The sequence below is a fragment of the Artemia franciscana genome, chromosome 7, assembly GCF_032884065.1.
Source record: "Artemia franciscana chromosome 7, ASM3288406v1, whole genome shotgun sequence".
Lineage (NCBI taxonomy): Eukaryota > Metazoa > Arthropoda > Branchiopoda > Anostraca > Artemiidae > Artemia > Artemia franciscana.
This window is the reverse complement of record NC_088869.1, coordinates 57187526-57213185: the sequence shown is the minus strand read 5'-3', so window position 1 is coordinate 57213185 and position 25660 is coordinate 57187526. Positions and strand designations below refer to the sequence as shown.

Sequence of the window (25660 nt, the reverse complement as noted above, 5' to 3'; positions counted from 1 at the left end):
CTGTTAAAAGAGAGGGAAGTATAAACGCTGGGATTGGCCAAGAAAAATATGGCAAATTCTGAGTACCAGGGCCTTACTTTTGTGGATGTATTAGATTTTATTTTTTTCTTATTTCAAGAACAAAATAAAAGATAATATAAAAACAAAATAAATCAATAAAATAAAACCAAATAAGGAGTAAACAAAAGATAATAACACTGCGGTTTTAGATCATTACTCTGCGGTTATTAGACTTAAAGGTAAAACCTATCGAGAATTCTAATATTGATATTTAAAAAAAAGTAAGATGTTATTTGAATTAAATAATTTGGATATCCAATTTTCATTCGATAACTATATCGCTTTTTTTTATTCCGAGAGGAGTTCCTAAGTTTTACCTCTTAAAGAATATAAGCAAGAGATCCTCGGAACGGAAGATCGAGGTTATTCGGCCCTGAGAGAGAGAGAAACGGGAGACAGAAAAGGGAGCGAGTTCTGAAATGCGAATATTTTTTAAGAGAGAGAATGATTTATTCATTAAACAGATAATAAATAAAAAATGGTTACTACCTCCCCTGAAAAGCACAGCTTGTCCGAGGGGGAGATAGAGAAAAAAAAATACATAAAATACAAGAACACTAGACAACCGACACCACTAATACCACCACCCTCAACTATAAAAAGAAACAAATAAACATCATTACATTACCTTTCCCCTGGGAACTACATATCACCATAACCCCTACAATAAAAAAATAAATAAATCAAAACTCATACTCTTCAAAAAGAAGCTCCTTAATGGTTTTTCGAAATATAACGGGGCCTCCAATAGTCCTTAAGTTACTTGTCAAAGTATTCCATTTCCGTGTACCTCTTTATAAAACCGAAAAACATGAACGGGAAGAAATGCCTCTAGGTACACTTAAATCAACATGACCCCTTGCATCGTGTGAATGAACAAAAGACCTAGCGCAGAATAAATCACTAAAACAGTATGGCTGAATATCCTGCAGTAATCCAAAAATAAACCACAACACATAAAATTCACGTAGGCCAGCAGCCGACAAATTTTTCAAAGTTGTGTAAAATTTCCAAACAGACTGACGAGGAGGAATCCCCGCTAAAAGCCTAACTGCATGATTTTGTAGAACTCCTTTTGGTTTAAGGATAGATGGAAAAGTGGAGAGTCAAATACTTGAACAATAAAGTATATGCATAGGGTGTATAAGAGAAAAATAAAGATGGCGGAGGATTTAAGGAAAAAATGTTAGAGTTTCTTCATTATACCTGGATTTCTTGCCAGAATTTTACTAGTTAGAGTAAATTAGAGCAAAGTAAATTTATTGAATTAATTACTAAATTAATTACTTTAACTTGGTTGCTAGTAAATTAGAGCAAAGACAAACCTAAGCTTACTCTGTCTGCTTCCATTTTTATCTATTATATTCTGGGTTATTTTCTAATGAAAAAAGAAAAAAGGAGACAAGTGAACTGTGAACAAGCGGGACAATTTACTAAAATATTACATATCGTAAATTAGTACAACATGAAGCATATATACATCTTTGCTGGGAACTCGGTCGAATAGTCTATTTGTTTTTCACCTTTGGAGTATGGACATCAAAATGGGGGCTAACGCCCCCAAGATAGTGATATCAGATATTTTATCTAAGCTCAGCGTGACTCCATTGTCATATAAATAATTTTTATAGTATTTACAAATAAATTGTAACTAAGTAACAGTTATATGAATAATTTTATTTTGTCTTTGCTCACTAGATACAACAAAAACCTACTTGTCCTTAATTTGAACTAATTTAAAGAGGATATGAGTTAAAAATATAGGAATATATGTCTAGACTCCTCCAAAGACTGAAGGGTGACAATTGCCAAAGATGGTCCTTTTCAGCCATCCATCTAGGGTTAATTTAGAAGAAGGTTGTCTCCCCGAATAGGATGGTATGAGATCGTAAGAAAAAAAAATTTAGGAGAGGTCAGAAGAAGGATTTAAAAGAATTTGGAAGTTCTTTGGAGGGTGTAAAGAGAGAAGCTTTGAATAGATTGAGATGAAGGAGCAGCTGGTGTAGTGGTGTCGGCCTCAGGCGGCCGACAGAAGAAGTGATCGTTGCTATGTTGGCCTCAGGTGGCTTGGTGCTGCAGGGAGCTGTTAATAGTAGTTTAGTACTCCACAGACCGGAGAAAGTGCTTTTTCTGTGTATAGTGGAGGTTTTCTTCAAATGGAAAAGCAGTAACTAAATACAGTGTTTGTTTCAGTGTCACAGGGGTTGTAGCTGCCACTTCCATAACTTGCGAATAACTACAACCTCAACGGATTTAACACGCAATGAAAATCCTACTTTTCGAATCAGATATTAGCTAAAACACTGGGGGTAATATACAAGGATATATTATGAAGACTTTTCCTCTCGATGATCCATAAACTTATGCTTTTCTTTGCTTAATAAATTCTTGTAAATGTAGCTATGGACTAGACAAAAGTAAAAGGCAAGTAAAGGGTAAAGTAAAAGTAAAGAAAAGACAAGTAGGATGACTGGTTTTTTTAATTTACTACTGTTCGATATATTAATGTTACTAGCTAATAGTAAATAATTAGACGCAAAATTTTTCAAATTTTCAAATAATAAACAATAGACACAAAATTACCTTTAGGGACATGCTCAAACTCAGATGTCACTATGCCTAAATATCACATTGTATAATGCACTATTTATATATGTTTTAACGAGAGTATATCAGTTGGTAAGAAAACCAACTTTTACTGCGTGAGCTATGATTTGAACGCTTAGTAGGACAGTAGCCAATAAGAAATCGTATGAAGTGTGTCGTCACCGGTAAATTAAAATCATATTTATTTGTGTTCCCCCCAGTGAATTACGTTGTTTGCCCGTAGCAAAAATATAAAGATTATATTTTATTATCTCAGGCTATCCTGCATTTTGCAGAATTATGATTGTTTGCAGACTTAACGTGATTCGCACTTGTGTGTGGTATTCGGTTGTATTTGTGTTGCATGTGGTATATGCCTACCCTACATTTTGCAGACCTATAATTGTGTGCAGAAATAATATAATTTGCTGTTGTTTGTGGTATTTGGTTGTACCAATAGTTGCAATCGTTGAAAATTATTATTGGGTCTAAAAAGCTGAGAACAAGTATTCTGCTTTAGCGGATAAGTCACCTAACGTCATTAAATATACTTCTAGAAAAGTGATAAAATATTCAATTGCATCCTTTAATAGAGAACTATTGATAAGTTAGCTATCTAATAGGAATTAGCAATGGGAAACTTATAGAATCGTGCCCTGCTAAAGATAAGTAAGATAAACCTCATTAGTAGTAGAGCAATTTTATTGAAAATAATCATTTTTTATATTATAGCACAACAAAAGCGGAGCTTGCGAGGATGTGTTAAAATAGAAAAAAAAAACAAAAAGAGTATGAAGCATGAGACCATTTACCGAAGCCAAAATAAAAATAAACAACGAAACACTATAATATAAAACCCCCAAAACAACACTTAAAAATACAGAAAAATACTGAAAAATAACCCACTGAAAATATAATATCTGTTTCGAAAGCATACCCACCGAGAAACTCCACACGTAAATCAGATTTAAACTGGTTGAAATTACCATTATCCTTAATATCAATGCTACGTTTGTTCCAAACCTTGGAAGCTCTCTAAACAAGAGAAAAAGAAGACATACTAGAAGCAACTCGAGGAACATCAATATTTCCTCGCATCCGAGTATCGTGTTGGTGAACATCTGACCTCTCACAAAATATACCTGCAAAACAATCTGGAACGCCCTCATTATGATGCTTATATATAAAAATCAAAGTATAAAAATCACGCAATCCGGCTACAGGCATTATATTTATTTCACTATAGACCGACCTCATGGACTCCCGGTTTCCCACACCACAAAAAACTCGGATAGGATTATTCTGGTTCACACAGATTGGACGAAGTAACTTGGGGAAAGTACCAAGCCATATCGATGAACAATACAAAATATAAGGGTGAATAAGGGAAAAATATAACAACAGTAAAATATTATGGGAGAAAATATGTTTTAATTTATGCATCATACCTAGGTCGCGTGACAGTATTTTTGAAATCAACTTCACACGGTTCTTAAATGATAGGGTTCCATCAACATTAATTCTGAGGTACTTGGTGAACCGTGTGCGTTTGATAATTCCCCGCTCTGATATCAATTCAATGATCCAAAGATAAAAATTCGGAGATCTAGAAAAAATAACAAAATTTGACTTACCTATATTCCGTCTAGGTAAATGATTTTTAGCAGTTGGCAGTTGTTCCATAGGGGCAGCACACGTCAGCGGTGTGTCATCTACAAATAAGGGCGCAGTGACCTGTGTTTTATTCAGACCATTATCAGCAAAATCTGTAATTCTTGGTAGGGTATTAACGAAAATCAGGCAGATCATTAATAAAAATTAGAAATAGAGTAGGATCCAATACGGAACCTTGGGGAACCCTGCAATTAACACAATTGTTTAATGAGCAACATTAACGATGGTCAACAGTGTCAAACACCTTAACCAAATCCAAAAACACAACACCTACCCTAAGTTTCTAATCAAGCGCTTCATTCATTACCGAAGTAATAAACGAAATCGCCATTTCTGTTGTTCTACCTTTCCTGAAACCGAATTTATTTGGATGTAAAAGTTTTTGTCGTTCCAGATGCTCATATATGCTGTAATTAAGAAATTTTCTAGAACGCGGGAAATAACAGGTAATAACGAACTTAGTCGATAATTCCCAGGATTATTCTTATTACCACCTTTAAAAACAGGGGTTATTCTTGCAATTTTTAAGACAATTACGAAACTTACTCTGTTTCAGGCAAGTATTAATAAGGGAGGTAAATATGTTTAAAATTATTGGAAACGCTGTTTTTAGCGCAAGAAGATTAATGTAGTCACTCCCAGCCGAAGTACTTTTCATCCCGAAGATTATCTTACGAATTTCATCTTGTGTAACAGGTCTTAGATACATTGATACATCAACAGGAGTCCCCATAAAAGTCTCAGGGGGAACATCAACATCAGAAGCTTCTGTAGTGCGAGAAAGTCGACTCCCAACAGTTGCAAAATGCTCCGACATGGCATTACAGACATATTTTGGCTCACTCGAAGCTGACCCATTGCTAGCAATAACCTTATCGGGCGAAACAAAATCTTTTGAAGATATAACGTTTCCAATCAATTTCCGTGTTTACTTTCATTTTTACTTTCAAAACATTTTTTCTTAGCACTTCTCAGGAGTTTGTTAAGAACATTTGTGTAATTTTAAGTTTGTTAAGAGCATTTCTGTAATTTTATAAATTCTTGTGCATGCTGGATCATTTTCATTCCTTACTGAATTTTTATATAGTTTATTTTTCGTATTGATACACTGGAGCAAACTAGGTGACAACCAGGACTTTTTGGGCACCCTTTTTCTTGACCATGTCCGATCCTCAGTACAAGTTTTAATCGAAACCGAAATCAGTGTATCATAAAATCTTTGAATGCTTATATTTATGTCATCTGTGTTTCCAACAAAATTATTCCAATCAATATCTGAAATCTCTTGTTTAAACTTTTCAAGATTGTTCTGGTTAAGCACAGGGAACGCCCTCATTTTAAATCTGGAACCTTGCTTTCGCGGTATACAAAGTTTAAAACCTCCCGAAATCCCAAAATGGTCAGATACATCTGTTACAATAACCCCTGGATCCGAAAAAATTAAATTAGAAAAAATATTATTAAGAAGTTTTGACGTTAATACGATAACGCGCGTACAAATATTAATAGTAGGGAACAAACCGAATGACATGCATAGCTGTAGAAAATCCATTGGAGCATTCGAATTCATGTTATGCAGGTCAATGTTGAAGTCCCCGAGCATGAAAAAAGGGCGTGAACCAGTAGGTAATTTCTCCAATTGTTTCTCCAAAAGATCCATGAATGTAGGTATGGACTCATATGGTGGTCTATATAGTACTACAACATAGACATCTTTTGGCTTAAGCCTAAGCTGAAGAATAAGTGGCTCAAATAACATCTCTTGATATAACATTAGATCACTTCTTACCTAAACCTCAATATCACTCCGTATATATGCTCCAATTCCTCTGTATTGACTAATCTGACGATTCTTATTATTGAGTGTATACCCTGAAATCTGTAAGAGAGCCGAGTTTTACTTATTAAGCCACGTTTCTGTGAGACCAATAACCTGAAAAATAGAAAGTTCACATATCTCGCTAATAAAATTGAAAGATGAATTCAACCCCTTACAATTAAGGTGGAAAACTTTGAGGTCTTCGGAATCACCACTACTATACTCGGGCCTAATATCATCTTTAAATAGGTACATCGTATTACAAGAAACATATTAACCAGCGATCCCAGTATCATAATACCGGTTGAGCTGCTCTGTAAACATACTACCAAAATATAGAACGTTGTTTTTAAGCCAGTTGCTAAGGAAACCAAATCCATCGGAAGCGTCAAACCCCCAACCTGGCCATAGTAAAGGGTCACTAGGAAGAGCTAAGATTAAAATATTAGTGAAAGAAAGAGAAGTAAGCGACGCGGAAAGCATACAAGAAAAGGACTATCGCCAGTATTTAAATGAAAAATAAATAGACTTCCAACTTTTTCTGCTTTCAGTGTGCCTAATAATTTTTAAGAGTGCGAACCGAAACTTACAAACAAGAACTTTCTGTTTTAGGAAGTCTCTTTCATGGATATAGAAAGATTCTTTCCGTTTTTGTAACAATCTCATATATTCTGAAACACCAAAATCAGGCCTAATCAGCGAGACTGGTCCATTGGTAACTTTTTTGCATGTTTTAAGCCACTTACTGCATTGCTATAGTTTTATTCACTTTCCATTTTTAAGAGATTACATTGTCACATCCCTACGAGGCAGAATACTGCCCAGGGTCACTTGCAGTAGGCTGCACAAGATTTCCTATTTTCGCTCATAGCCTTAATTTACTCTTTCACATTTGTGAAAGATCTTTCCATATTTTCAGCAGAAATGCAAACACGATTATCTGGAGCAAAAAAAAATTTAAAGCTACTGCTAAAAAAATATTCAATAAGAAGAATTAGAGCTTGTGAACGAATAGCCAAAATAATTAAATTTTTTAGTGTATACAATTGCATATTCAAAGGGTATACAATTGTATATTGTGTATAGAAAGATACTTTCCATTTATCTGTATCCTGGAATACCAAAAGTCAAACATTTTCGAAGAGGGACTATGAACAATTTCTTGGAAATTACAACCCCCTAAGGTTTTATACCTTTTATGTGTTTACGAGACATAACGTTGTTCCTACCTGTAATCATTTGCTTTAGGCTGCAAAATTCCTATTATTGCTCGTAATCAGGGTTGCCACCTGGTGAGGAAAAAATCACTAGATTTTAGTGATTTGTTTTTTGATTTAGTGATTTTATTCAACAGTTTTGGGATTATATGCTGATTTATTGATTTTTCTGTTTAGGCAGTATAAAAATCACTAGATATAGTGATAAATCACTAGGGTGGCAACCTTGCTCGTAACCTTTATCTGCTCGTATTTTCGATATTTCTCGCAGTAAAGCCAGTAGGACTATTCTGAATAACAATGAAAAGAGATATTGGACGAACGGACTTTCTTTTTGCTGCTGACCCTGTATTGTTGAAACAGAAACTAAGGTTGATGTTGTGACGATGTGAGTTAGCTCTTAACTGGTTGGCCTAGCCAAAAATAAATTTTTTTTTGAAAAAGTCTGTCAAAACGGTAAGATTTAAAGCTACTGCAAAAGACAGTGTCCTATGAAAAGAACAGTAGCTTTTGAACGTAACTCTTGAATAATGTAATTGTGTATTCAAAGGCCTAAGCAAGATCATTTGTCAATATTGATTGGCGCGGCTATCAGGGCATAGAGAATTGAGACTAGGATCAGGTTGGATACCTGATACTGATTAAGGAGGAATTGTAATAGAAGGTAAAACACACTTTATTTTGAACATTATTTGACACGCTTCAAATTGAATATTTTAGTCAACACTTTAGGATATTACTGCACTTTCAGTCGACTGTCAATTTAATGAAGTCCTAAGCAATAAAATTCCTCACGACTCGTTGGTTCAGACCAGTAACTGGTTAAATTTAACCAGAAAGGGAATACTCGTTTATATTTGCCGTCAGCTCGACTTAGGGCTATAAAAATTGAAGCTCGAAAGACGGTAACGGCACAAAGACGCAGCAGTGGTGAGATTCAACGGTACATAGACATCCTGGTCTTCTATGTGGTGCTGTACTTTTCTCCCCCTCCCCCTCTCTGGGCAATATTTTAAAACAATTCTAAGGTCCTATGATAAAAAATAGTTCTGGAGATATTGTGTTCCTTGTTCGCTTTTGCTTGCGAAGGAGATGAGATCACTGTACTGTAACCTGCTTTTTTTTAAAGTACGTGGAAAGAAAACACAAAGGGAATGGGGAGGATGTGGAACGGAAATGTAAATGTGGGAGATTTTTTTATTTGGAACTATTATTGTTATTTCATAATTATTATAATTATAATCATTGTAGTAAATTGTAATTATTGTAACTATAATCATCATTATGCAATTATATAATTGTTATAGTAATTATAATTATTGTCAAAGCCACCTAAACCGCTCTTTCAAGAAATTAAATAAAAAAAACGAGTTTTTTTAACTGAAAGTAAGGAGCGACATTAAAACTTAAAACGCACAGAAATTACTTCGTATATGAAAGAGGCTGCTTCCTCATCAACGCCCCGCTCTTTACGCTAAAGTTTGACTCTTTCTCTCAATTCTTCTTTTTAAAACAGTAAAAAACTTTAGCGTAAAGAGCGGGGCGTTGATGAGGAAGCAGCCTCTTTCATATACGAAGTAATTTCTGTGCGTTTTAAGTTTTAATGTCGCTCCTTACTTTCAGTTAAAAAAACTCGTTTTTTTTATTTAATTTCTGAACGTTTTTGAATCAATGCATGTTTTGATTTTGGCTCTCCGCAGAGGAATAATCAAAACGAAATTTACATATTTTTTTTTTTTGGGGGGGGGGGGGCTAAATGGCTTTCTCATAATTTTGATCGAATGATTTTGAGAAAAAAAGAGCGGGGGCGAAGCCTAGTTGCCCTCCGATTTTTTGGTTAATTAAAAAGGCAACTAGAACTTTTAATTTTTTACGAATCTTTTTATTGGTAAAAGATTTACGTAACTTATAAATTAGCTTACGTAAAGAACTTTTGTATTCTCATGTTTTTATTACATATATGAGGGGATTCGCCCCATCGTCAGTACCTCGCTCTTTACACTAAAGCTTAAATTTTATCCCAATTCATTAAGAATGACCCCTGAATCACAAAAGCCGTAGAATAAATAGTTGAAATTACTAAAAATACTTTAGCGTAAAGAGCTAGGTATCATAAGGAGGTGAGCCCCTTATATGGGTAATAATTTCTGTTTGTTTTAAGTTTTATTGCTGTTCCTTACTTCCAGCTGAAAAAGCTTTTTCACATTTATTTTTTAATTTTTTTTTAAATAATGCTAGTAAATCCTGCTCTCCCTTCATAGAAGTTTTCTTTTCCCATGACAAATTCTCGATGGAAAGTTCCCCCAGCATATCCCCCTCTTCTCAACCCCTCCCCCCAACCAAAAAAATCCTCCTGAAAACGCCTGTATACTTCCCAATAACCATTACTATATGTAAGCACAGGTCAAAGTTTGTAACTTGTTGCCCCTCCCACGGGGACTGTGGGGGAGTAAGTCGTCCCCAAAGACATAGTTATAAGGTTTTTCGACTACGCTGAATAAAATGGCTATCTCAGAATTTTGATCCGTTGACTTTGGGAAAATAATTAGCGTGGGAGGGGGCCTAGGTGCCCTCCAATTTCTTTGGTCACTTAAAAAGGGCACTAGAACTTTTCATTTCCGTTAGAATGAGCCCTCTTGCAACATTCTAGGACAACTGGGTCGATACGATCACCCCTGGGGGAAAAAAAAAACAAAAAAACAAAAAAACAAAAAAACAAATAAACACGCATCCGTGATCTGCCTTCTGGCAAAAAATGCAAAATTCCACATTTTTGTAGATAGGAGCTCGAAACTTCTACAATAGGGTTCGTTCTCTGATACGCTAAATCTGATGGTGTGATTTTCGTTAAGATTCTATGACTTTTAGGGGTGTTTCCCCCTATTTTCTAAAATAACGCAAATTTTCTCAGGCTCGTAACTTTTGATGGGTAAGACTAAACTTGATGAAACTTATATATTTAAAACCAGCATTAAAATGCGATTCTTTTGATATAGCTATTGGTACCAAAATTCCATTTTTTAGAGTTTTGGTTACTATTGAGCCGGGTCGCTCCTTACTACAGTTCGTTACCACGAACTGTTTGACTAGGCTGAATGAATCTTAACTACATCGTTTTTAAAGAACATCGCTTGGTGCATCGTCACTAGCTGTTTTCTTTAAGATTCTTTCCAAACAATTCTTCATTCTAACAAATTTCAATTTTTTAGTTATTGATTACACAAATTCCAAGACTGGCCAGTCTCCAATTATTGCGGAAACCACCAAAGAATCGCATGACAACAGTGCCGATATCCATTTTTTTTCGCTAGGATCTGCTGGATGGCTGGTAGAGTTTTGGATCTGGCCGGATAGGGGTAGTATTGTGGCAAAAGTGAGCGAAGCCACTAAAACATCATACAGCGTAGTTGCCACTGATTCATGTCAGCTACCTTTCATGACCCGGGCGTGGCATCATCTGGCCGTCAACTGCAGAGAAGTTGTAGGATTTAGAAAACATTCAGTTGAGGTAATGTTTTGTTTTTGTATTTGTTATTTTTCTTTTCTAATCGAATTTCTTTCTCTTTATACTATTGACGGCCTGTTCCAGCACGGGAGAAAACGTTGTCCCAGTAAATGTCAGATGCCTATATAATCTCTGAATGTTTTGCTTTAAAAAAATATCATGCTTTCGCTTTTATCTCGGCAGTCAAGTTTTGAGCAATTCAGCTTGATTTTTTATTGTAATTTCCTTTGCGTTTATATTTGCATATTTCATCTGTCATTTCAACCTGGCTTTTTTTGTCTCACTTTCTTATTTCATGATTACTAATGTACCGCTCGTATCTCAGGGTATTAAACCTGAATCGGCTTTGTTGATAGTATAGTTAATTTTAGTCGTTTTTAGAACCTTAATAAAGGAAAAGTGAAGTATATTTATCTAGTCATAAGATAGTCATATCTTGAGTCTCAGGACAGGATTATGAGTTGTTGAGGCCATATTTAAATAGAAGATGTGGAACGTCCTGTGTCATAATGCTAAAACGAAAAAAGTGGACTTCCGCGTCTCTTATTTATCGGGATTAGTAAAAATGACAGAATAAAAGCTGTCATAGCTTTCTAAAAATTATTACTTGTTAAAGACGCTTTTGGCTGTTAACTGGCTTGAAGTTGCAGGTATTGCTTTACCAGCTTAGCACATCATCCTAGTACTACCATCTTATTTGCCTATGAAAAACTTGAGTATTTGCCTACAAATAGGATGAATTTTGTACAATAGAACTGGCTCGAGTAATATGTCTTACTTTTTATCTGTGGTTTAGACAATACTCTTTATTCATCCTTCGCCATCCTTCCTCTCTGATTATTTTCATCGAATTTTTTTAATGCAGTATTTTATTGAGTTGCTTACAGGCTATAGCCTCTGGGTATCGTTGTGATGTAAACATTTTTAATGAATAAATCCAATCATTATTATTATTGTTACTTATCGTAAAGCTTTCAATTGCTTTTGAGTGGCCTTATTCACAAGCCAGGGTTTCAACAACGTGGCGGATTTTAGTTCAGTTTAGTTCAAAAAGTGTAAAATAAGGTCAAGTAGAGCAGAGACTCCGGGACTGAAGATATTTTAAGTCATTCGTTTTCTACGATTCCAGTTTTGCGTCTAATTGTGTCGAACATCCAAAAAGACGAAGTCCAAACCTAGTTAGTTGTAATGATTTATCAACTTTAAATACTAGATGGTGGATTTTATTCTATTTGATGAATATATGAAATTCAAATTCAGAGATGTACGGTAAACGAAAACATACGTACAAAACGTGCGTTTGCATTTACCTGTACAATAAATGTACGGTAAACGAATTAAAAAGATGTAAAATTGCCAGTCCAATGATTTTTGTTTATCTAGAAAGAGCGTCTTTATTTTATGTTTAAATAAAAAAAACAAGTTTTTCAATTGAAATTAAGGAGAAACATTGAGACTCAAAACAAACAGCAATTAGTCGTGCATGAAGGAGTGCCCCCCTCCTTTCTCAATACCTTGCTCTTCATGCTAAAGTTTTTTAACACTTTAAAAAAATGCTCTATTCTAAATTAAACGACCATTATGTTTCAGGAGTTGTTCTTAGGAAATTGGGACTAACGGTCAAACTTTAGCGTGAAGAGCTAGATATTGAGGAGAGGGGCAACCCCTTCATCTACGGAATAATTTCGGTTCGTTTGGAGTTTTAATGTCGCTCCTTACTTTCAGTTGAAAAAACTTTTTTTTTGTGTTATAATTTTTGTTCATTTTTAAAATAATGACGATAAATCTGACTCCCCTTTCAAAAAATTCCCTCCGCTCTCGGAAAACTCCTGCGTGGAAATTTTCCACGTAAAATACCCCTCGCCCTCTTAAAATTCCTTCCAGACAATTTCATCCTAGCTGAAAAATGTTATACGTAAACAATGGGTAAATTTTGTAAGTTACAGCCCTTTCCCCAGAGGTGTTGGGGAGTTGGGTCGTATTATCGCCAAAGGTATAGTTATTGAACCTTTCAACTTTGCTGAACAAAATGGTTATCTCAATCTGATTGGACGACTTGGGAGAAAAAGGGGCGTGAGAGGGGGGTTAGCTGCCCTCTAATCTTTTTGGCCGCTTATAAAGGGCACTAGGGCTTTTGATTTCCGATCCAATGAGCCCTCCTCCTATCTTCTAGGATCATTGGATCTATACAATCACCCCTGGATAAAACATTCAAAAAAAGAAAGAAAGAAAGAACAAATTCACACGCATCCGCGGTCTTTCTTCTGACAAGTGAAGCAAAATTCCTCATTTTTGTGTATAAGAGCTTTAAACCTCTTCTGTTGAGTTCTCTGATATGCTGAACCTGATGATGTGATTTTCATTAAGATCACTTAATGTTTTTGGAGCGTTTCTCCTCTTTTTAAAAATTGTGCAAACTCTCTCAGGTTCATAACTTTTGATGGGTAACACTAAACTTCATGAATTATATATATTTTGAATCAGCATCAAAATTCAATTATTTTGATGTATCTATTGTTATAAAGACTCTTGTTTCTTAGAGTTATGGTTATTATTGAGCCGCGTCGCTACTTACTTATAGTTCGTCATAACGAACTGTTTGATATCAAAGTTCCAGGAGCATCTTAAATATTATAAATAGGAACCGTTACTAATTTTTATCTGGATCGGCTCCAAAACAGCTATTCCAAAGAATATTTATTTATTCACAAAATTGTGGTAAAATAGGCTTGCTTGTAGTGTTTGTCTTTTATGAAAGTGTTATAAAGATTTTAATGCACCTTGAAATTTTCAGATTGATTTTTTCTTGGATGGCATAGTAACCAATAAGCTCCTTATCGACCTCAAGAAGCCTTTGAGTCGTCGCTACGATCGTTCCTGTCTTTTGATCGGACAAACTTGTGTCAATGTTGCCAATGACGTAGGCCTGCCCTGTGATCCTTCTGCTTGTACCTGGTTTTTCGGTGAGATTTATATTTAGCGTCTTTGGACAAACAAAGGGCAAAATTCGAATAATGCTCCCATAAATGCTTCTCAGGTATCTAGAGAGGCTTATGGCACGTTGAAATAAGTCCCTATTAATATGAAAGTCAATTTGTCTGATTCATAGGTACAGTTTTTTACTATATATTCCATTAAATACCTATTATACGCTCCAAATTAAAATTGATGTAACGCAGATTTAGCTGGCGCATACCTCTCATGTTTACTGAATCCGATTTTAGACGCTTTATTAAATTTCAGGCGTCCTTATGCCGACTTTTTGACCGACCAATAGAGACCGTCGATTCTAACTTAATATGATATAACTATACCACTCGAATTTTCAGACTAGGATGTTTAAATGTTATTTTTGAACCTTGCTTTAGGGCTTCTATTCCATATAGAAGACAATCGAAAGATATCACTGTAAAAATAAAGGCGATTTCGGTGGAGTAAAATTATTTAATTGCAAGTAAATCAACTAAGATATCTAAAAATTCCAGGACGGATGGACCATAGCCTGCAACTCTGTCTTTCTTGGACCTCCGACTTTCGTTCATTATTCATTATGATTTTTTTTTCGTTGTTGTTTTATGCCAGTTTTCGTGCAACCATATGATTTGTCGACTCTGAAGTCGGAATTCAGCCCTTTGTGGGCTTCTGATAGAGATTTTTTTGAAATAAATACCGTATCCATGTGACCTAGTGAAAAAATCTCTTTAGTTTACCCTTTTAATACCACGGCACAAAAGCATGAAAGATGGTTTTACATTATTCTGTTAATTAATTTATTTATTGATTGGTTAACAAGATAGGTGAAAAAAGAACGATTGGCTTGAAACTTGCATATTCTGAAGTCCCTTGGCTAAGCGTATCCCAATGGAGAAAGTAAGATAAGAGAAATGCTGGTTTCCCTAACAAAGGACCAAAAAAAAAAATCTCAAATAACTTCTATTTTCACAACGGTTTTAAATGTAAAACCGCAACTTCCTGGGACAAATGCACCCTAATGTACAAGAAAAATTTAATTTTGGGGACACAGTAGGCTACCCTCTCTAGGAATGTAACCCTAAAAAAGGAGCGTTTTTCCGATTGCTTTGATACTTTCGAGGATCGTTGTCTGAGCCAAGGGGACCCCAACAACCCTTTTGTAATGATTGTTAGAAATTATTCAAAATATGCTCTGTTTTCAATAAGGCGCAACTGACGTCCTGATCTTTAGAAGGCTTAAGTGGATGGTATCTTTAATCTTATTTGTGGTAATTTCTATTTTAAAGAAGTTCGACTCGATTGTTCAGTGTAATTTCAGCTTGCTTTAGGATTCATAGCAAGTGGTAATAACTTTTAATAATTATTAAATGATAATTATTATAGTAATTTTTGATTAAGATTCATTCCGTTCATAGTAATATCTATTATTTTTATGTTTGATGTGACTCTTCGTTTTATTTTTGTCCCCTTTCGGTTTTACTTGTTTATTCATAATAATTTCTTTTAATTTTAAGCTAGTATTATTATATTACTTTAGTTCCGCTCGTTTTGGGAACACGGTTCTTTACTTTTCTTTGAAAAATCTGTTTTTGGAATACTTTTATTTTAAATTTTAAATAAAACTATTTTGTTTATAAAATCCATCTAGATCAGGTTTTGTTTATAAAAAAAAATATGTTCAAGTACTTTTTAAACTCTTCGTTAAAGCTTTTGAAGTCTGTTAATCAAGTAACCGCTTTCTATCTTTGAACATTCTTACTATTCTTGTTATTCTGTTGATGTATACTCTGAGAGCTTATCACCCTTACCGTGGTTTTCAAGGACCGACAAGAATGCACGGATGCCGCTGAAGTCCAACGCTCTTCGAAAGATTAACCCTATCTCTCCGCGGAGGAATTCCAGTTTTTTGTATCTCCCTTACACAGAAAAGAAAACTTCCCGGCATTCTGCCAGCTTCTATGGCCAATCCTCGTTGCCGAGACGGATACGAGGATCTGAACGTTACCCGAACCAGGTTCCCGAATAAAAACAGGATTCCCTTTCGTCCTTGCCACTAGCCTCACGCTTTGCGATCAACACTTCGTGTCTCTTTCGCTCAACGCTCGTCTTGTGCTAACATTTCAGGTTTTGCTTAGAACCGACTGACCCATGTCCAAACACTGTTTATATGGAACCCTTCCCCACGTCAGGCCTCAAGGATCTCTCTCGAGTATTTTTTACTACCACCAAGACCTGCACCACTGGTGGCTCCAGGCAGGCTCACGCCCAAACCTTTCAACGCAACCAGTGTGAACTCCCTACTCACCAGCGCGTCAGCGATGATCACCAAGGATCGACGGGCCTTGCGACCGGTGGTCTGGTATCAGCACAGTGCTAAGGCGCCTTCCATTTTATGGCCTATATAATAAGCGGTTTGTGACCTCCATGGCCACCGTCCTACTGTCTGGAGTAAACAACTCCTTTCGTGGGATTGGAAATGTGCATTGATTCCGCTTAAACCGGACATCTGATTCGTCCCACAGCGCCAGTTTTGCTTACCAAAAGTGACCTATTCAAACTTCAAACGTCAGTAATTTAAGTGGCAAAACGCTAACGATTATTTTTATTTATGCTTTTGGTTTAATGCTTTGCATACATATTAAATCCGAGTTTGTATGAACTGTTTTGATCCAAAATAGATCCAACTTCATTTCGTTGGATGGCCCAATATTAAGCATGTTTTAAGTACTCTTTTATTCTTTTTACTTTTCTTCTGTCAACTCTTAGTTTAAATTATTTTCTAATTTTCAGGGAACGCTTTCATTTTCAAGATGCCAGTTTTTAACCGAGAAAATGCATTATTTTTATGCTCGCTTGGTCCAGATTTTGTTGATCTGGCAGAGTGTGACATTGATGCCATAAAAATGAACTCTTTGAATGTTGTGAGTGAAAAAGCCGTCCAAGCTGCATTGAACTGGGATGTTTTGCTAGATGGAAAACATTCTTGTCTTCATACTCTCCAGGTTTACAACTGTCTTTTTTTCTTTTTTTCCCTTTTTTTGAGAATTATGATGGTCATCTTATTGGATGTCGAGATTCAGTGAAAGCACACCCTGCAGCAGCAGTAGAATAATCAATATATAAAGGATAATATAAACAAATTACAGAGTAAGAAGGAACAGCACATCTTAAGTACAGTTAGAAAGTTTATCTGACTACAATATCATGAAAGATATAAGAAACTATAAACTGAAAAAGCCAAAGCAGAAATGAAAAAAATAAAATAAATATGGCAAAAACTTTTTTTTTCCTCCCCTCTTGCTAAAAAAAGAGATTGAAAATAGCAAAAACGCTGTTCAAGAAAAAGGCTCCTGTCAACTTCCAAATGGTTATGTCTGAATTTCTCTCCTTGATAAGGTTCCCCATCAAATCTGTATTTTCCCCAGAGAAAATATCTCAACATATAATCCTAGTGTTTAATTAGTTAAAACATCAACAGAACACCTGGCTTTTTTGATATATCTGATTCCACAAAATATACTATTAAAAAGGTCAAGACAATTTGATTGTTGCATGATCCGTAGCATAAATTATATCTAATATATACTTTCCTTCCTAAATTCCGGTCAGATATGCCTTTAGGGATGCGATAGGCACTTGCCGGTGGTAGTGTCTATGTTAAAATAAAAAATAAAATTATGCATGGCAGTTTTCAATAATCACACTTGACTTTTCAAAACGCCATATGGGAATATTTTGTATTCTTGGCTAGATCAAATATAAATCCAGTAAACCCATGACCTGGATTAAAAAGAATAGGGAAGTTAAAAGAGCTGGAGATTTAGCTATGGCCAAATAAGGATTAAAAACTGCCAGTGCCATTGAGCATGTGTCGTTTGGCTACTTTATAACAAAATTAAACAATTTATAAAACTTAGATAATCGATGTAATTAATCTACAATGCTATAGAGCTAAAGAAAAAACCTCTGCAAGTAACGATTAATTAGCATTTTTCTTTAAAGAATTATTATAAAGTAAAATCCAGTCTGTATGAAGTAGGCCTAGGTTTGCGCAGAAAAACATCGGTAGGCTAGGTAGAATATTTGTTAGGAAGTTTTACTGGTGACAAAAATCTTCTTTATTTACCCTCTCCTGCATTTTAAAGTACCTTAAAAAAGACAAGCATGTAGCAGTTTAGGGTAGTCAAAAAGGAACAAAATCGCCAAATGTTAGATGGTGTTAGTTACTTTTCTTTTCGACACTGGGGCTAATTTTCCACTCTTAAAAGTTTGCCTACTCTTTGGTATTGAAACAAACAGAAAGGTTTCTGTAACAGCTATTTTACTTAGTTTTCACTCATTACGATTCAACCCGTTTCGATGTCGTTGGAGACAATTGTAACACTAAGGGTATTTAATAAAAGTTAAATTAGTCTACTTTCTAATAAATTGTTTTAAATTGCCAAATCACAGTGAGGGGCGGGGGAGGGGTGTTAGTCAAAAGGCTGGGAATTTAATTCTTTTCATCCGATGTATTTTTAGATGATGTTCACTGCTTTTGAAATTCAGATGTAACTCTATTTTGTTTAAGACATAATGACAATTACCCTTATTTAATCCTAAATTATAATGTCATGAGTAGAGAAGTGTAGATGACTTCGCAAGTATTTATAAGTCTATAGGTGGATGGTAAATATATGTTATGTAACCATGAGAAATATGTAGCACTTCCTTTATCCTTTTGTGAAGGTCCTATCCTTGTATGACTTACCAGATAAGTGTACTAATGTAATTAGTGCTATGGATGAAAACAATGTTGCTGCAATTAAGGTATAAAATAAGGTTAGTGGTTGGTTCGACATGGAATCAGGATCTAAACAGGGTTATATCCTATCTCCGTTTATACGTATTATTTTGATGGATATTTTCGTAACAAAACCGACAAAGGCTATGGGAGAACATGGTATTAATTGGATTGGTAGAACTGTCCTAGAGTTAGATTATCTAGATTGTTCGTGTGTCTTAGATAAAATTTTTAACCAAATTAATGAATTTTTGGAGGTGTTGAGGGATGAGTGTGCAGGAGAAAGTTTGAAAATTAATGCTAATAAGACTAAGTTGCTTAGAGTAGGAATGAGCAAGGCTGAAGAGATGATACTAGATGACGAGAAAATTGGTGGTATATTACTTACCTGGGTAGTAATATCAGTAAAGATGGTCGATGAAGTGAATATGTCAGAAGAATAACAAAGGAGGCGTAGGGTGGTTTTTTTTGCAGATGAAAAAGCTTGGGAGAATAGGCAGGTAAGTACACGAATCAAGAATGCAATATTGGAAGCCACGGTAATAACATTAATTAAGCATGGCTCAGGAACGTGAGCTTTTTGAAAGACTTTTTGAAAGACTTTCCATAGTAATTTTCTAAGGATAGTTTAAGAAAAAGCTGTACAAAAATGTGGTTTGATCCCACTTTCTAGGGATGTAGTGAAAGAAAGGTCAAGGCGGCTAGACCACATTTTATGGAGGAATATTGATAGATTGCAAAAGATTGCTCTTTTTGGCCATTCACCTTGGGCCAAAGGAAAAGCCGGTATTCCCCCAATGGGGTTGGAAGTGATTTTAAGAACTAATTTTATGAAAATTTGAACTTCATGAGGGGTGGGGGGGATAAAGTTTGAAGCTTTACTCGAGGAGGAGCGTTTGGCGCTGTTAGTCTCAGGTGGCTTGGTGCCGCAGCGAGTTGTTAAGTTGTGAAAGATAGAAGAACACTAATCATCAAGTTTTGAAATCCGTAGCTTCAGTGACCGCAAGGATTTGCGATGAAAGGTTATCAACCTGTGACCCATGGTTCATAGAAACGTAATCCATTGATAGTTGAAAGACAATTAATTAGGTTTAAATAAGGAACAAAGCTGCTTTTAATCATCCTTCGATTAGTTCCATCAATTCCTTTTTGTACGCTGTCTCTGTTTATCTCTTGTATCATGTCTTTTATCTCTTGATATCTAGCCAGGCATGTGTCTAGACATGTTAGACATGCATACGTAAACTTAAAAGATGTACAGGGAAGAAACACAGAAAGACGAAGAGTGAGGACTATTCATAGAGGGAAGGAGGGAGGAATAAAGGATAAGAGAGGGATTATGAGTGTCGGAGAGTGAAAAAAGTGAAAAATAAGGGAAAAGAGTGAGAGAGGGAGCGAGTGAGAGAGAAGGAGTGAGTGAGAGAAAGTGAGTTAGTGAAAGAGAGGAAGAGAGATTGAGAGAGAGAGAATGAGAGCGAGTGATTGGGAGTTGTAAAAGAGTGAGAAAGAGCAGGAGAGAGTGAGAAAGAGCGAGAGAGAGAGAGAGGAAGAAAGAGTCAGAAAGAGGAACAGAGAGTGAGTGAAAAAGAGCAAGAGAAAGAGAAAAAGAGTGAGAGAGAGGGGGTGATTGAGAGTGAGAAGGTGAGTGTGAAAGGTAGTTGGAGAAAGTGGGAGTGGCTGATAGTTTGAAAGAATGAGAAAGGGAAGGAGAATCCTCTCTTTGAAATACATTTAGTGTCTCCAGGTTTTTTGTCGTTTTTCTTGCTAGTCTGTGAAAAAGTGAATACTGTTTTTAGAATTAAGGTCATAACAAGGTTTCAATATCAATAACAAGGTTTTGAACCTGATTTGTCTTTGATGAACCCTTCTTAAGCTTTTACAAATCACTATAAGCTCTTCTCTCCTGAACTAAAACACCCAAGAAATTTTGTTTTATTTATTTGAAAGGAATATAAATAATATTTAAAATAATTAGCTAAGAATAATGCAAACATAAAGGAAAAAATCGGTGAGTTGTTTATAGTAGTAGTAGCAGCAGTAATTGTAGTTAGTCCTTTCTAAAGATTAGTTCTTTAAGTCTAGGGCTATCTGTTACTGTTGTTATAGAAAGAAGAACGCTAATCCGTTAATTTTTGAAATCCGTAACTTCACAGACCCTAAGAATTTGGGAGAAAGGGTTATCAACCTTTGAACCATGGTTAATAAAAACATAACCACATTGATAGTTGAAAGTTAATCAGAAAGGCTTACTCAGGAACAAAACTGTTTACTAAGTATTGTTTATTAGATTAATTCCACCTATTCTTCTTTGTATAAAAAATGAAAAAAAAAAGATTTTTAAATGAATGCAAGGAGCGACAATAAAACTTAAAATGAACAGAAATTACTCCGTATATGAAGGGGGTTGTCGCCTCCTCAACGTTCCGCTATTTACGCTAAAGTTTTTTACTGTTTTAAAAAGAAGAGTTGAGAGAAAGAGTCAAACTTTTGGGGCCGGGATGAAACATGGTGGGAAAAATAAGCACAAGTCCTAGATACGTGATTGACATAACCGGAACGGATTCGCTCTCTTTGGTAGAGTTGGGGGGGGGGTTAATTCTGAAAAATTAGAAAAAAATGAGGTATTTAAACTTATGAAGCAGTGATCGGATCTTAATGAAATTCCTTATTTAGAAGGACCTCATAACTCAGATTTTTATTTTAAATCCTGACCAGATCCAGTGTTATTGGGGGGGGGGGAGTTGGGGGGGGGGACCGGAAATCGTGGAAAACGCTTAAAGCGGAGAGATCAGGATGAAACTTGTGGGAAGAAGTTTCCCACAAGAACGGGTGATCAGATCTTAATGAAATTTGATATTTAGAAAGATCTTGTGCTTCAGAGCTCTTATTTTAAATCCCGACCAGATCCGGTGACATTGGGGAGATTTGGAGGGGGTAACCGGAATTCCTGGAAAACGTGAAAATTGAGCTATTTTTGTCTTACGAATGCGTGATCGGATCTTAATGAAACTTGATGTATAGAAGGATACATCAGGGGGACACAGAAATCTTGGAAAACGCTTAGAGTGGAGAGATCGGCATGAAACTTGATGGAAAGAATAAGCACAAGTTACGATACGTGATACGACATAATTGGAATGGATCCGTTCTCTTTGGGGGAATTGGGGTGTGTGTGTGTTAATTTGGAAAAATTAGAAAAATTGAGGTATTTTTAACTTTAGAACGGGTGATCAAATATAATTGAAATTTGATATTTAGAAGGAACTCATGTCTTAGAGCTCTTATTTCAAATCCCGACTAGATCTGTTGACATTGGGGGGAGTTGGAGGGGGAAAACAGAAATCTTGGAAAATGCTTGGAGTGGAGAGATCAGGATGAAACTTGGTGGGTAAAATAAGCAAATGTCGTTGATACGTGATTGACGTAACCGTACTGGATCCGCTCTCTTTGGGGGAGTTAGGGGGTGGTTCAGTGCTTTTGCGAGTTTGGTGCTTCTTGACGTGCTAGGACGATGAAAATTGGTAAGCGTGTCAGCTAGCTGAACAAATTGACTTTGTAAAGTCATTTTCCCCGATTCGACCATCTGGGGGGCTGAAGGGAGAGGAAAAATTAGAAAAAATGGGGTATTTTTAACTTAAGAGTGAGTGAACGAATTTTGATATTTAGAAGGACCTCGTAACTCAGAGCTCTTATTTTAAGTCCCGACTGGCATTAAGCCTCTGATTTTCCTTTTAAATCAATCTATTGATTCTTAGAATTTTGGTAGAGCTCATACCATATGAGCTCTTGGCTCTTAGCTCCTCCGGCCTCATCACAAGTGCCATATGAGCCTTTAGCTCTTATTTAGAGTTTCGGTTACTATTGAGCCGGGTCGCTCCTTACTACAGTTCGTTACCGCGAACTGTTTGTTCTATGTTTAGTATAAAAATTTGTGTCTCTTTATATCTAGTCAGGCATGTGTCTGGACATATTAGATATTGAAGTATGAACCTAAAAGATGGGGAGGAAAGAAGCGGAGAGAGAGAGAGAGAGAGAGGGGGAGAATTAGGGCTAATTATGGAGGGAGGGAATAAAACATGGAGAGGAAGAGACATTGAAAAAGAGTTAAAGACACTGATAAATTACTGAAAGAAAGTGAAAATGTTAGAAAAAGTAAGAGGGAGTTAATGAGTGAGAGTGAGAGAGGGAGTCAGAGAGATTAAAAGAGAAGAAGGTAAAGAGAGTGGAATAAAGAGATAGAGAGCGAGGAAGAGGAACAAGAGAGAGTGAGAAAGAGGGAGAGAGTATGGGAGAGGGAATGAGATTGAGTGGGAGGGAGAGTGGAAGTGAATAGAGACTTAGTATATAGTGAGAAAGAGAGAGAGAAAGAACGAGAGAGAGTGGGAAGGAATGAGAGGAATTGAGAGGAAGAGTGGGAGAGAGTGAGTGAGTGAGTTTGAGATAAAGTGCGATATTTTGGGAAAGAGAGGGAGAGAGAGAAGAAAAGTGAAAGAATCTTCTATTTAGCGGATTTAGTTTTTTTAAGATTTTTTGTTTTTGTGCTCTTATTGCTAATGAAAAGGAATTATTACTTTAAATATTAAGGTCATATAACATTTCATTAACATGGTTTTGAACGTGGTTTTCCCATGATCAACCATCCTTAATTGTATATAATTTTATCAAAGTTAAAAAATGAGAAACATTGCAAAGATAATGAAAAGAAATTGGAAAGCAGCTTTATTTTTGTTATGGTTTTAATTCGAACCCGTTTCCCCCAAAAAGTCATATAAGAAATTTTTGTTTTATTTTATTTGAAAAGAATTCTGATGATAATTGAAATGTCTAAATAAAAAAAAAATTAATCAAATAAATCGAAATATCTTACACTATAAAATAACTTATGTTTGCTATTTATTATAGGAACAACTTTTTCTGTCTTATCGAAGCGACTCGGTCAATGCAGCACTTGTCTATCCTACGGTTATTACACCTATTTCAGGTACGTTCTTATTTTGAGTTTTTCCTTTCTCGCAGTTTTTTTCCCACTTGTTTATCTTTTCATTTCGTCCCTACTATTTTCATTTTCGAACACTTCTTAAAATTTTTTTTTTTTGAAAAAAATGTTCAAGATTTACACAAACCTTGTATTATAGTTTCATCTTAGTCATATAAATTTGTTAGAGCTTGTCCTCGCTTTACCAGAAATTTACTATGGTCGCCTTGTTCTGGGAATATTCCAATCACCTATAACTTCTGCATAAGTTATTTTTCGGTTTTTGGTGTATTGGGTGTTCGGTGTTATTTGAGTAATAAAAAAGAAAAAAGAAAAAAAGAAATATGACCTACACTTCAATATTCGTATGTCTCATAATTTTGTCTTTTATACAACTATGGTTCTCAAAGATTCCAGTTATTCAAGAAAAGACAAAACAAAGACTATAAGTGAAATTAAAAAAAGAAGAAAAAAATCTGTCCTAGGATTTTGGAACTAAACAGTACAATAGAAAAATAGATATACTAAAAGAGAAAACACGAAATGAGTTAAGTGAAAAGCGTTTCACCAAACTTTACAACTTACTTAATCAAAAGTAGAAATTCGGAAATTGATGTAATTTATTGTTGCAACGTGTTCTATGTTATCAGATACCAGAAAAATATGGGTCGAACCTTCGTATTGCTTATTTCTCATAGGAAAGTCACTGTAATTTGCGGAATATGCTTATGTAACAGCAACGACAAAACAGCTTTGAAACTACCCCTGGGCTACTAGTTTTTTTTTCTTTTTTTTCAAACAAAGACTGGTATTTAATTCTATTTTCAAATAGAATGAAATTAAGTAAATTGTATGCCCAATTCAAATCAAGCTCAGTGAGGTATATATTGAAATGGATACCAAGTTCTAGTTCACTAAAGGTACATTTGCAACATCATTATCTCTAGCCAATAAAATCTCAAGGTTTTTTATCTGTCACCTGTTTGATTGGTTTAGCTGAAGCCTGAATCCGTCTTGTAATTTTATTAGAATATATCCTTTATATAGGACTAGAGAAAGGTCTCTCGATGCAACGAAAGCACCAATGAAAGTTCCGGGGGTGCATGCATCCCTAAATGTATGAGAAAGGATTCATGGGATGGATTTCCACTAAAATATATTCAAATGTATTCAAATACAATGACTGATTTAAAAAAAACGAGCACAAGATAGCCATGTTCATAATTACGTTTGCAAGAAAAGTTTATACGCTTTACCCGTATATCCGTATACCGTATACCTGTATACCGTATACGCTTTACCCGTATACCCGTATTACCCGTATAGAAACATCTGTTTCTAGTAAGTATTTTTAAAAGGAAGGGGGAGCTCTGTGGAGGCATTCAAAAATCTATGCCAATTTTTTCTTTGAGCTCATAAAAGTCTAGAAACGGGGTAGTCCATGAACTGTAATAACCATGAATTGTACTAACCCGTTAGAAAACTGCCATAATACCACCGCTTGGTGAACCTATGTGTTGTCATTCCTTTTAGCTTTGTATATAGCAATTACGTGTTCTAACTCTAAAACTAAAAACACAAATATGACTGAAGTTCGTAATTTTGCACGAAATGACTTTTCTTGAAAGATAAATTTTTAAATGAATAATTAATCTCCCGAAATTCTGTTTTATTCAGCCTTGTATATAGCTTTTACTTACATAAGCTGTTTATTTTTTTACAAAATACAAGAGGAAGAAAATTTCAATAATTTTTTATTGAAAAGCAATTTTATTTTCTAGTTTCATGTAATGCCTTAAACTAAAACAATTCCTGACACATTTTGACGGTCTAAAGTGGCTGTAGTGGATGGGGGTCTGGTGGATTTTGGGCCTAACCAGAGCTGGGAGGACTTTGATTACAAAAAAAGACACAAAAAAGTCTCATATAAAGATATTACTTAATAATAAAATACAAAAGGATGAGCACTTCAATTGTCATATGTTATTATTTAAATTTGGCATTATATCCAAGTTTCTTGTAATCTCATGATTTACCACAACGCCTGGAGTTTACCCTATTTTTATGG

The 25660-nt window shown here is 35.3% G+C and overlaps 1 protein-coding gene across 1 annotated transcript in view; it reads left to right on the top strand.

Annotated features, from left to right (window-relative positions):
• LOC136029512 (lysosomal-trafficking regulator-like) overlaps positions 1–25660 on the top strand; it is a gene marked incomplete in the record, with an annotated part of 247841 nt that overhangs the window by 78854 nt on the left and 143327 nt on the right. The window contains 4 exon segments of the mRNA XM_065707957.1: positions 10566–10864; positions 13656–13824; positions 16625–16836; positions 23520–23598. Of these exon segments, the coding sequence (XP_065564029.1) occupies positions 10566–10864; positions 13656–13824; positions 16625–16836; positions 23520–23598 (759 nt within the window).